Source organism: Dipodomys ordii, unplaced genomic scaffold, assembly GCF_000151885.1.
Source record: "Dipodomys ordii isolate 6190 unplaced genomic scaffold, Dord_2.0 Scaffold69, whole genome shotgun sequence".
In the NCBI taxonomy this organism is placed as follows: Eukaryota; Metazoa; Chordata; class Mammalia; order Rodentia; family Heteromyidae; genus Dipodomys; species Dipodomys ordii.
The window spans coordinates 603,931-616,537 of NW_012267285.1; the positions used below are offsets into that span (position 1 = coordinate 603,931).

Genomic DNA, 12,607 nt, shown 5'->3' on the forward strand with positions numbered 1-12,607 from the left:
CTTCCTTCCCTCCTTCCTTCCTTCCTCCCTTCATTCCTTCCTTCCTTCCTTCCCTCCTTCCCTCCTTCCTTCCCTCCTTCCCTCCTTCCCTCCTTCCTTCCTTCCTTCCTTCCTTCCTTCCTTCCTTCCCTCCTTCCTTCCTTCTTTCGGTCCTCTTTTATTCATTCATTTCCTTCCTTTCTTTTTTCCTTTTCTTCCTTCCTTCGTTCCTTTCTCTTCCCTGTCTTCCTCCCTTCATTTCTCTCTCTCTTCTCTTCCCTGGGACTTGAACTCAGGGCCGCCCTCTCTCACTGGACGTTTTCCCCTCAAGGCTGGCGCTCTACTCCTTGAGCCACACCTCCACTTTCAGCATTTTGCTGCCTCCTTGGAGATAGGAGAAGCTCACAGACTTTTCTGCCCTGGTTGGCTTTGAACTGCGACCCTCAACATCTCAGCTCCTGAGTCGCTGGGATTACAGGCGTGAGCCACAGCGCTCGGCGGCCTCTTTGGACCAGGTCGGGGCGGGGTCTCCACCTCCTTCATGGCCAGCACCCCTCAAATACCCCGACTTACCCCTCTCACGAGCCTAAAATGTCCCCGCGCATGCGAATGTTAACATAGTGATCTTTTCTTATGTTTTTTTTTCCAGTTCCCCTTGGGAGAAAAAGTCATCAAAGCGCTGGCTTTGAGGAGACACGTACGCTGACACTCCAGATCGGGGCTGCTCCACCGCCCGTCGCTTTGACAAGAAGAGTAGAAAAACGTTGAGCCCACACTGCCCTGGAAACAGAGGGAGGCGTCGTCAATTCATTCACAAAAAGACAAACATGAAGAAAGCACCCACAAATGAGATTGAAGTGGGTGGGTCCCGCCTGTCATCCCAGCTGCTCAGGAGGCTGAGAGCTGAGGATCACAGTTCGAGGCCAGCCCAGGGAGGAAAGGCTGTTTTTGTTTTTGTGTGTGTGTGTTTTTCGTTTGCTTGTTTCTTGTCGGTCTGGGTCTTGAACTCAGGGCCTGGGCGCTGTCCCTCAGCTCTTCAGCTCAAGGCTGGCGCTCTACCGCTTGAGCCACAGCGCCACTTCTGGTTTTCTGGTGGTTCCTTGGAGATCAGAGTCTCACGGACTTTCCTGCCCGGGCTGGCTCTGAACAGCGATCCTTTAGATCTCGGCCTCCTGCGTAGTTAGGATGACAGGCGGGAGCCACCAGTGCCTGGCTAGAATAATATTTTACCTGCACGATTTCGAATCCATCCACACAGGAGATTTTCACCACATCTTTGAACACATATTTGGCCTTTTCCGGCTCCCATATGGAATTGGCTTTGACTTCTTTGGGACATGGGATGGCTTGGGAAAAAATAAAAAACCAGAAGTGAAACTTTACTACATTACTAGGGAACACTGTCTTCTGGCTCAGTCTCAAGCCTCCCACTTGGCCTCAGTTCCCAGACTAACATCTTATCATTCTTGCTCACCGAGGGTGCTTTACCGCTTGATCCACGCCCCCAGTCCAGGTTTTTACTGGATAAGCAGAGCCAGAAATCCCTCAGACTTTCCTACCTGGGCTGGCTTGGAACCTTGATCCTCAGATCTCCTGAGTCTCTAGGATGACAGGTGGGAGCCACCAGGGTGCCAGCCACTCTACCTATACATTGTTCCAGAGCTTTCGGGACAATGAGAGGTCACTCACGGTCACCGTGATAGCGAAGCTTCCAGCCTTTGCTCTCTCCTGTGAGGTCAGTTTGAAAGATGACATCCAGAGTATTACTTCCGGTCTCGATCACCAGAGGCCCAGGAAATCCATGACCGCAGTAAGGACCGTATTGTTGTTTTCTAGACACAAACTGAGAGAGAGAGAGAGAGAGAGCTGATATTGTTAAGTGAGAACCTACTAGAAGGAAATAAAAAGGCTAAGCCAGGCTCTGTGGCTCCCGCCTGTCATCCCAGCGACTCAGGAGGCTGAGATCTGAGGATCGTGGTTCAAAGCCAGCCTGGATAGGAAAATCCATGGGCCCCTTCTTTCCATTTACCAGCAAAAAAGTCGGAAGGGGAGCGGTGGCTCAAGTGGTAGAGCGCCTGCCTTGAATGAAATAGGTCAGGGACAGTGTCCAGGCCCTGAGTTCGAGTCCTGGGACTGGCACAAAAGATCAAAGAAGTGACTCATCCATCACCCACCACTAAATTGTCCTGGCAGCTTCCGTCGGCGTCGGCGGGCTCCACATCAAAGTCATCTCTCCTCATGGTCACCACTACCTGGAAGCCCTCCTCCAGCTCAATCCGGTACTCACACCTGGAGTTCTCGGGGTACGGACTGGGATAATTGGGGCTCGTGATCTCTCCCTCCAGGGCTGTGAACACGTCCCCCGTGCAATTGACTAGAGAGAAAGAGAAAAGCAGAAGAGGATATACGGGGAGCCGTGTTCTGTTATCTCTTCTGGAGGCTGAGATGTGAGGATCTGAGTTCAAGGCCCGCCCAGGCAGGAAAGTCTGTGAGCCTCTTATTTCTCATGGACCAACAAAGAGCTGGACGTGGAGCTGGATCTCCCAGTGGTAGAGCGCCAGCCTTGGGTGAAAAAGAACAGGCCCTGAGTTCAAGTCCCAGCAATGGTGTGAAATGAATACGAAATAAAGACAAAAGGAAGTAAATGAACTTCTGGATTGGCTGTCTGTTCCCTGACCGCCATGCTTCTTTGGAGAAGAAGCCCAGTGGGTTTCCATCATCTGGGTTAAGATGGAGGCGTTCACGGTCATGAACGGCCCCAGGCATCTCTGTCCCTCCTCCAGCTACTCACGGGCCCTGGGAGCTGGTGCTGTGTGGATTGGATCTAAAGCGTCTCCAGAAATCTAAGGGGCCTGTGGTACAATTGAGAAGTGGTTAAAAACCTCCAGGGGGTGGAGCCTAGCGGGAGGAAGTTAGGCCATTGGGGGTGTGGCCTAGCGGGAGGGAGGTAGATCATTGGGGGTGTGGCCTAGCGGGAGGCAGTTAGATCATTGGGGGTGTGGCCTAGCGGGAGGCAGTTAGGCCATTGGGGCGGGGCCTAGCGGGAGGAAGTTAGGTTATTGGGGGCGTGTTCTCAGGACACTTCCTTCCTTCCTTTTGCTTCTGGGCTGCGGAGGTCAGCCAGGACACACTGTACGGCCCAAGCTCAAGGCAGGGACTCACCACCAATGACCTGAGCGCCTCCCGCTAGGCCCCGCCCCTTCCTCTCCCTCTCTGTCTCTCCCTCCTGCCCCTTCCTTTTTTGCTTGCCTCTCTCTTCCTCTGACTCTCTCCCTCTCCCTCCCTCTGTCGGTCTGTCTGTCTCTCCCCCTGCTTTCTGGCCACCCTGAGGTGCACAATTCTCCCCACCATGATGCTCTCCCTCTCCACAAGGACCCCCCGCAATGGGATGGGCTACAACCAGGAACCCCTATCCCCAAAACCAGGATCCCACCTTGGCTGTGCTATTTCATCGCAATCCTGGAAATCTGACAGACACAGCGACCCCTCCTCCCCTCCTGCGGCTCCCCTGGAGTTTTTGGGGTAACGGAGCAAATGGTGGGAGAAAAAGCAGGCTTTTCTGTCCATCCCACATACCTCTGTCTTGTATATTGCTCTTTCTTGGAATCATTTGCTTTCCATATGGCTTTTTTTAATATGCTGTTATTGTTTGTTTGTTTTGCCAGTCCTGGGGCTTGAACTCAGGGCCTGGGCGCTGTCCCTGAGCTGCTTTTGCTTAAGGCTGGCGCTCTACCACTTGAGCCACAGCGCCACTTCCGGTTTTCTGGTGGTTCATTGGGGAGAAGAGGCTCATGGACTTTCCTGCCTGGGCTGGCCTCCAACCACGATCCTCAGATCTCAGCCTCCTGAGTAGCTGGGGTGAACGGATGCAGACCACACGGGGCTCACCTCCACAGTTCTTCATGTCATCGTAGAGGAAGTATTCCGGGGGACAAGAGCAGAAGTAGCCACCTATGAAGTTGTTGCAAAAGTGACTGCAAGGGACATCCAAAAATTCCGTGCACTCGTCCACGTCTACACGCAAAACACAGCAGAGAAAGAGAGGTTGAGGGCAAAAGACTTGAAATGAGCCCCGAACTAAAATCAGTTTAAGAGTCAGGAAATGTAGCAAAGACTTATTGCTGGACGCTCTTCACCAAGTCAGGTGCTGTGGCTCCTGCCTGTCATCCCAGCGACTTAGGAGGCTGAGATCTGAGGATCGAGGTTCAAGGCCAGCCTGAGCAGGAAAGTCCGAAAGACTGTGATCTCCAATGAACCACCAGAAATCTAGAAGTGGTGCCGTGGCTCAAGGGGTAGAGCACCAGCCTTGAGTGAAAGAGCTGAGGGACAGCGCCCAGGCCCTGAGTTCAAACCTCAGTACCACCTCAAAACAACATACACACAAAAAGATAGTGGCTTCGTTTGTTTTGACTTCCCTTGGTTTTTGCTGTTGTTTTGTCTTGTTTTTGTTAGTTCCGGGGCTTCACCTCAGGGCCTGGGCGCTGTCCCTCAGCTCTTCAGCTCAAGGCTTGCGCTCTACCACTTGAACCTCAGCGCCACTTCCAGCTTTTTCTGTGTAGGTGGTAGTGAGGACTCGAACCCAGGGCTTCACGCACGCTAGGCGAGCGCTCTACCCCTGAGCACCTTCCCTTCCTTGCGTTCTTATGGAGATAAAAATAACTGCCTCGTAGGAATGAGTTCAGCATGATACTACTATAACCCCAGTTACTGCCGCCAGGCTCAATTCATAGTGGATCTTAGTACGTTGCTGTTTATTATTCTACCATTTATTACTACCATCATCATCATCACGAAGATACAATTCTATGTTGGAACCTCACAAAGACAATCACTGGAAGGAGCCAGGCCAAGTCAATACATCATGAGCGTTTATCATGTATGTGTGCGGTTGCACATGCCTGTAATCCCAGCACCTCAGAGACAAGGCGGGAGGGAATCACAGGGTTGAGTGCCAACCTGGGCTCCACAGCAAAGCCCTGTCTCACACCAACACACCATCCGCTCACTTAATGTAGTGTGCTCTATCTTTCTACTCCCGACCTCCGCTGGACCGGTAGGTGGGTGCAGATGCGTCATCTCTTACCCTCGGCCACATAGTAAGCGGCAAATCCTGTAAATCGCTCTTCATTGGAGAAGTCCGACTTGAAGGTCACCTGGAGTTTGTTGTAGGGGACCCGGAATTCTGCCACAATGGGGGAGTCGGCACTCTTTCTGGGTCTCTGTCCACAGAGCTTTCCTTCTTGGATTCCTCCGGACAGTATCTACAGAGGAGCATTCAAAAGAAGTCAGGAAGGCCGGGCACCGGCGCTCTCGCCTGTAATCCCAGCAACTCAGGAGGCTGAGATAGGCGGATCGCAGTCAGCCCCAAAGCCACGGGTGGCAGGAAAGCCCTTGAGACTCTCATCTCCAATGAGCCAGCAAAAAGCCAGAAGTGAATGTGTGGATCAAGTAGTAGAGCACCAGCCTTGAGCATAAAGCAGTTTGGGGACGGCGCCCAGACCCCCGCGCCTCTTCTTCCTGGGTGTATAATATACCTGCACGAAGTCGTACTCGCAGTTTTCAGACAGCTCGAGGTCCAGGTGGGTGAAGTAGAGGTGAACACCGAACCCGTCGGGAACTTCTATGTGCCAGGATGTGTCCACCTCGTTGGGGTACGCCTGGGGATAGTTGGGGGACAGGATCTCTCCATACATGGGGAGTCCCGCATTCACCCAGGTGAACACAGAAAACAGAGCGATGCACCTGGGGGGGAGGGGGAGATGGTACAGTGAGCCCCCAAGAACCTGGTGGAGAAATGGCAGACAGAAAGGATCGGGGGGGGGGCGCTGTCCCTCAGCTCTTCAGCTCAAGGCTGGCGCTCTACCACTTGAGCCACAGCACCATTACTGGTTTTCTGGTGGTTTATGGGAGATCAGAGTCTCACGGTCTTTCCTGCCCAGGCTGGCCTTGAACCGTGATCCTCAGATCTCAGCTTCCTGAGTAACTAGGATGACAGGCTTGAGCCACCAGGGCCTGGCTCACACTGCATTTTCAAGTCACAACTGGCGCTCTACCACTTGAACCACGCCTCCAGCCTTAGGTGCGAGTTTTCAAAAGGCCAAGCCGGGCCTTCGCTGGCTGGCACCCAGAATCCTAGCTACTCAGACATTTGAAACTAGCTTTGGCAGGAAAGCCCAAGGGACTCCACCTCTGATTAAACCAGCAAAAAGCTGGACTGGAGGCCTGGGCCAAGTGGTAGAGCACCCCGCTGTGAGTGGCAAAAGTCAGGCAAGAATGAAAGGCTGTGAGTTCAAGTCCCAGTACTGGGACTCCCCTCCCCACCTCCCCACTCCCCCCCAAAAAAGAGGCCTAGAACAAAGCAAGAGCCCCCCAAGATTGGAGCCCCAGTCTTGAGAAGCAGGGAAGGGAGCTGGTGAGTGATCTCGGAGCGCTGAGCACTCACCACGTTTCTAGAGAAGCGTCCATGGCTCCCGGCTGACTCTTGGCGCCTCTTGATGACCCCCCGCAGCAGACACCTGCAAGGGGTTCCTCTGTGTCACCATCATGAGAGCCACACGTAGCTCCGGCCACGCTGGCTGAACACGTGTCCCCCACTCCCCCCACGCCTCTGTACCCCCTCCCAGATCTTTCTCCCCAAAAAGTCTCATCCCCCCATATTTCTCTTGTTGTCTGTGTCTGTGCTAGGGCTTGAACTCAGGGCCTGGACGCTGTCTCTGAGCTTTTGTGCTCCAGGCGGGTGCTCTACCACCTGAGCCACAGCTCCACTTCCGGCTTTTTGCTGCGTCCTTGGAGATAAAGAGTCTCACAGGCTTTCCTGCTCAGGCTGGCTTTGAACCGTGATCCTCATATTGAGCTCAGCCTCCTGAGAAGCTGGATGACAGGCGGGAGCCACCGACTGTTTTAATTCATTGCAATCACACAGCACTGGTTTGGGGGGAGGGGTTTCATTTTTGTTTTTTTTGCCAGTCCTGGGCTTGAACTCAGGGCCTGGGCGCTGTCCCTGAGCTTCTTTGGCTTAAGGCTAGCGCTCTACCCCTTGAGCCACAGCACCACTTCCGGCTTTTTCTGTGTCTGTGGTGCTGAGGAATCGAACCCAGGGCCTCATGCATGCAAGGCAAGCGCTCTACCACTGAGCCACCTGCCCAGCCCCAAGACAGCACTCTTGACTATGCTCTTTCTGGCTGCTTCTCTTGGTATCTCAGAGGCCTAAAAGAAGAATTCCCTTCTTCAGAGACAGGAGGGCGAAGGAGAGGAATGGAGGGGAGAGAAGGGAGGGAAAGAAGGAAGGGAAGGAGGAAGGGACTCTGAGAAAAGGGAAGGAACAACTGAGAAACTCTTACCATCCCATGAATCAGCAAAAAGCTGACACGGAGCTGTGGCTCAAGTGGTAGAGCACCAGCCTTGAGCAGAAAAAGCTAAGGGACAGCGCCCAGGCCCTGGGTTCAAGTGCCAGCTACCAACACGCACTAATAATAACAACAATGCTGAAACATTCTCTTTCCGATCCTCCATCTTGGCCTCCAGCCTTGCTCTGTGAGGATCTGGGCCTTTCCTTCGCCTTCTAGAAAGACTCTGCGTTTTATTTATCAAGCTTTTACCTTTCGCCGAGGAAGGGCCAGTACTTCAGTCCTCTCTTGCAGCCCTGGGCATGCTGAGAAGCCCCGGGGGTGGCTGGGAGGGGCGGGGCGGGGCCTGCAAGGCTCCACCCACTCTGCTGCCCCGCCTCTGTCCCCAGCTCCTTTCCCCCCAGTGAATGTGGCTGGTCAATCCCCCTCCTCCCCAGCCAACCAGTCAGCCTTGATCTTGAGTTCCCCCTGCTGTTAGAACAAGAACTTTGTGGGTGATTTTCCCCCCACACCCCCCCAAGCCTGAGATAGTTTCACCCACCAAGCCAAAAGACAGGGAATGCACGAATGGGGAATTTCACCAATTGCCCAATTCTTGTTCTTGAGCCAAGGGTGTGTGTCGAAGTTTTCCCAGAAATCTGGTGATTTGTAGGAAAGAGAGAGAGAGAGAGAGAGAGAATTGATAGGAAGAGAGAAAAAGCCAAATGCACAAAGTCCACCCCTAGCTCTGAGCTGGGAGCTGATGCCTGTAATCCCAGCTGAGATCTGAGGATCTCGGTTCAAAGCCAGCCTGGGCAGGAAAGTCCATGAGACTCTTATCTCCAAAGAACCACCAAAAAGCTGAAGTGGCGCTGTGGTTCAAGTGGTAGAGCGCTCACCTTGAGCTGAAGAGCTCGGGGACCAGCGCCCAGGCCCAGAGTTCAAGCCCCACCACTGATCAAAAAAAAAAAAAAAAGGAAACAACTGCTTGTTTTCCCGAGACTGTGGGGAGTTCAGAGCTGCAGGAAGGTGGTAGTTTGAGGCCAGGCTTTCTATAAGCATAGCAACACCTTACCTTCACCAGCAGTTGAGTGTGGTGGTACATACCTATAATCCCAGCTACAGAGGAAACCTAACTCCAACGATCAAGTCCGCAGTGGTGGCTCCCGCCTGTCATCCCAGCTACTCAGGAGGCTGAGGTCTGAGAATCACAGTTCAAAGCCAGCCTGGGCAGGAAAGTTGAAGACCATTATGACTGGGCTGGGAAGAGTCTCTCAGACTTTCCTGCCCGGGCTGGCCTTGAACTGTGATCCTCAGATCTCAGCCTCCTGAGAAGCTGGGGTGACAGGCGGGAGCCACTGGTGCTCTGCTCCTGTGAGACTCTTGTCTCCAATGAACCACTCAAAACTTGGTAGTGGCGCTGTGGCTCAGGTGGTAGAGCGCCAGCCTTGAGTAAAAAAGAGGCTCAGGGACAGCGCCCAGGAGTCACACACAGCTCCTCTGGCTGACCCCGAGTGGCCTGCTTGGTCATCTTCATTACAGTGCTGAATGGGGCTCGAACTCAGGGCCTGGGCGCTCTCCCTGAGCTTCAGTGACTCAAGGCTGGCGCTCTTCCGCTCTAGCCACGGCTCCACGATGGGCATTTTGCTGGTTTGGTGGAGAAGAGAGTCTCACAGACTTCCCTGCCCGGGCTGGCTTCGAACTGCGATCCTCAGATCTCAGCTTCAACTCTGCACAGGTGGAGGCCATTGACCCCAATGTCAGACGGGTCCCTGGGATCCTCCAGCCAAGCTCCACCCAGGCAGGGACTCCAGGACACGAGGGGACGTGGGCGGAGCCTTCAGTGGGCGGGGTCTCCAGTGGGTGGAGCCTTCGGTGGGTGGGGCCTAGGAAAGAAATTGGATGATTTCAGGCGTGGTCCCCGAATGGGTGGGGGATTTGGTGGGTGGAGCTTAGGGAGGGACTTACTTTAGGGGCGTGGCTTTACATGGGTGGTGTCTCCAGTGGGTGGGGCTAAGAAATGTGCTTGGAGGTGTGGGCTTCAGTGGGTGGGTGGAGCCAAGGGGAAAAGTTAGGTGATTGGGGGCGTGGTTTCCCAGTGGGTGGGGCTGGAGGAGGGGCTTATGTTGTAAGGGTGGAGCCTTCAGGGTGGAGCTAGGGAAGAATTTTGTGCTTGGAGGTGTGGCCCTCAGTGGGTGGTGCCGTCGGTGGGTGGAGCCTTTGGTGGGTGGTATTTCCAGTGGGTGGGGCTAAGATATGTGCTTGGAGGTGTGGACTTCAGTGGGTGGGTGGAGCCTAAGAAATAAATTAGGTGATTAGGGGCGTGGTCCCACAGTGGGTAGGGCCTAGGGAGGGAATTGAGTGTGGCTTTATGTAGGCGGGGCCTTCAGGGGGTGGGGCCTAGGGAAGAAATTATGAGATTGGAGGCATGGCCCTCAGTGGGTGGGGCCTCCAGTGGGTGGGGCCTCCAGTGGGTGGGGCCTCCAGTGGGTGGAGCTTTAGTGGGTGGGGCCTAGGGAGACTCATGCCATTAGAGGCCAATCTTCCCATGGCTGCGGCCTTCAGTGGGTGGGGCTAGGGAAGGAATGGTGTGCTTGGGGGCGTGGCTCTCAGTGGGTGGGGCCTTCCGGGGCAGGGGCGTGGCTTTGCATGGGTGGAGCTTTCAGCGGGTGGGGCCTAGGGGCGGAAGTTAGGTCATTGGGGGCGTGGCCTTGAGAAGGTAGGACCCTGACCCTGTCTGTCTTTTGTGACCTGGCCACGATAAAGTGCTCTCTCCTGCCCGGCGCTCCAGCCCTGGTGTCCTGAGTCACCACAGGACCCTGTGCCCATGAACTGGCACCTGTGAAATCAGCAGCCAGGATAATTCTCTTGTTTTTCTTTTTTGCCAATCCTGGGGCTTGAACTCAGGGCCTGGGCGCTGTCCCTGAGCTCCTTTTGCTCAAGGCGGGCGCTCTACCACCTTGAACCACAGCGCCACTTCCGGTTTTCTGGTGGTTCCTTGGAGATCAGAGTCTCTCAGACTTTGCTACCCGGGTGGCTTTGAGCCGCGATCCTCAGGTCTCAGCCTCCTGGGTAGCTGGGATGACAGGCGGGAGCCACCAAGGCTCAGCTAAATCTTTCTCCTTTATAAATTGCACTATCTCAGCCAAGGGCTGGTAGTTCACAGCCTGTCATCCCAGCTACTCAGGAGGCTGAGGTCTGAGGATCGCAGTTCAAAGCCAGCCCAGGCAAGAAAAGCCCGTGAGACTCTGATCTCCCATGAACCACCAGAAAAGTGGAAGTGGCGCTGTGGCTCAAGTGGTAGAGCGCCCGCCTTGAGCTGAAGAGCTGAGGGACAGCGCCCAGGCCCCAAGTTCAAGACACAGGACCACCACCAACAGCAAAAAGCAGAGCTTGCGGTTAAGTGATGACAAAATGGCCACTACCATTCCAGTAGCCAAAGTCATAAGTCACCAGGCAAAATTCTTATCCCAACTTCCGTTTATTCCAGCTCCCAGTTTGGAGTTTGATTGCTATCACCCAGAACATTCCAAACTTCTCACTTCTCACAGCCCACAGCAAACCACCTTCCAGGTTTTCTGGCTCTGAGTCTCAGTGTTATTTAGGGATTTCCAGTAACCTGGTGTTGAACGCACTAATTCACTTTATCTTTGGAATTTTTCCTTTTAAGGATTAGCCTGGAGTTTTTGGGGTTTATTTTCCCTCTACAGGGAGATCCTGCCTTTCCAGATTGGGCCTATTCTTCATCTTCAGTCATTTTGTTCTGTTTCTAACTTCACATTTTAGATTCGTTTGCAGGAGAGGAGAGGTCTTAACTTGGCGCCTGTCATCCCAGCTGCTCAGGAGGCTGAGATCTGAGGATCGTGCTTTGAAGCCAACCTGGGCAGGAAAGTCCTTGAGACGCTGATCTCCAATGAACCACCAGAAAACCAGAAGTGGAGCTGTGGTTCAAAGTGGTAGAGTTCTAGCCCTGAGCTGAAGAGCTCAGGGACAGCGCCCAGGCCCTGAGTTCAAGACTCAGGACCAGCACACACACACACACACACACACACACACACACACACACACACGAGAATGGTCATAATCCATCAGTGAATACCTAGATTAAGGCCATTTTCTCTCTTTTTTTTTCCTCCCATGAAATCTGTGATTTGAACTCAGGGCCTGGCCGGTCTGTCAGGTAGCTCTACTCTACTCCGAGCCCCACCGTATCCCATAACCTTTCCTGAAACGCAGGTTAAAGCCATTTTTTTAATACCTTAGAATCCCTTCAATGGCTGATGAAGGATACCAGTATGCTACCAAACATGTATCTGAAGGCAGGTGCTGGTAGCTCACACCTGTAGTTCTGGCCACTCAGGAGGCTGAGATCGAAAGATCACTATTAAGCCCAGGGAAAGAAATCTGGGAGACTTCTTACCTCCAATTCATCAGCAAAAAGGAGGAAGTGGGGCCGTAGCTTAAGAGGTAAAGGGTCAGTGGCCGGCAAAGAAGCCCAGCAAGCTGCCAGGTGGCGAGTTCAAGTCCCAGTACAGGTGTGAACGTATATGATTCCTGTTGGCCTTTTGGGGGACGTCTGGGTCTATTTCCAGCCAGGCACAAGCCCTGGCCATGCTAATGAATGTCGTTCTTATTCATGGTGATTTGAATAGCCCCACCCACCCGGAAGTTAGGCGGCCAGCCGGATGCGGTCCACATCGCTGCGCTATTGGAACTTTGATCAACACGGGGTCTCGCTCCCCCTGGCATGAAAGTCGGTAGAACTGTGAATTAAAGCAGCGAGTGTGAAGCACGGGCAGGGAGAAGGTCGTAGTGGTGGTGGTTGTTTTTATTTTAAGCACGTGGACTGGGGATACAACTCGGTGAACAGGACACTTGCTTCGCAGGCGGTGATCAGGGCGTCATTCCCCCCCAAAACCTGAGTGACCAGGGAGCGTTTATGAGCTAGTTCATTAGTGCGTGCATGCGTGCGGCAGCCCGGCCTGGACTCGGGCCTGCGCTTTCTTGGTCACAGGTGGTGCTCCACGGCTTGACCCAAGCCTCCAGCCCAGCCTTTTGCTGCTCGCTGACGAGTCTCAAGGACTTCCCAGGCTGGCTTTGAACAACGATCCTCAGACCTCGGCTTCCTGAGTAGCCAGGGGACGGTGGCTTGCTGTCTCGTTTATTTTTTTTTTGCTATTCTTCTGCCACCAGATCCTGGCAAGAAGTGGGGGAAGGGAGGAGGGGGAGGAAGAAGCGTGGGAGGGAGAGGAGGAGGAGGGAGGGGAGGAAGGGGGAGGGGAGGAAAGAGGAGGGGAGGGAAC

At 53.9% G+C, this 12,607-nt stretch overlaps 1 protein-coding gene across 1 annotated transcript in view; it reads right to left on the bottom strand.

Annotated features, from left to right (window-relative positions):
- C1s (complement component 1, s subcomponent) overlaps nt 1–7,655 on the bottom strand; it is a 10,816-nt gene extending 3,161 nt beyond the window's left edge. Inside the window, exons 1-9 of the mRNA XM_013023581.1 lie at nt 7,578–7,655; nt 6,422–6,494; nt 5,514–5,721; nt 5,063–5,240; nt 3,868–3,993; nt 2,154–2,353; nt 1,669–1,822; nt 1,210–1,325; nt 597–759 (exon numbers count right to left, since the gene is read on the bottom strand). Of these exons, the coding sequence (XP_012879035.1) occupies nt 597–759; nt 1,210–1,325; nt 1,669–1,822; nt 2,154–2,353; nt 3,868–3,993; nt 5,063–5,240; nt 5,514–5,721; nt 6,422–6,444 (1,168 nt within the window). The 5' untranslated portion in view covers nt 6,445–6,494; nt 7,578–7,655. The remainder of the gene's footprint in view (nt 1–596; nt 760–1,209; nt 1,326–1,668; nt 1,823–2,153; nt 2,354–3,867; nt 3,994–5,062; nt 5,241–5,513; nt 5,722–6,421; nt 6,495–7,577) is intronic.
- Nucleotides 7,656–12,607: the final 4,952 nt, after the last annotated feature.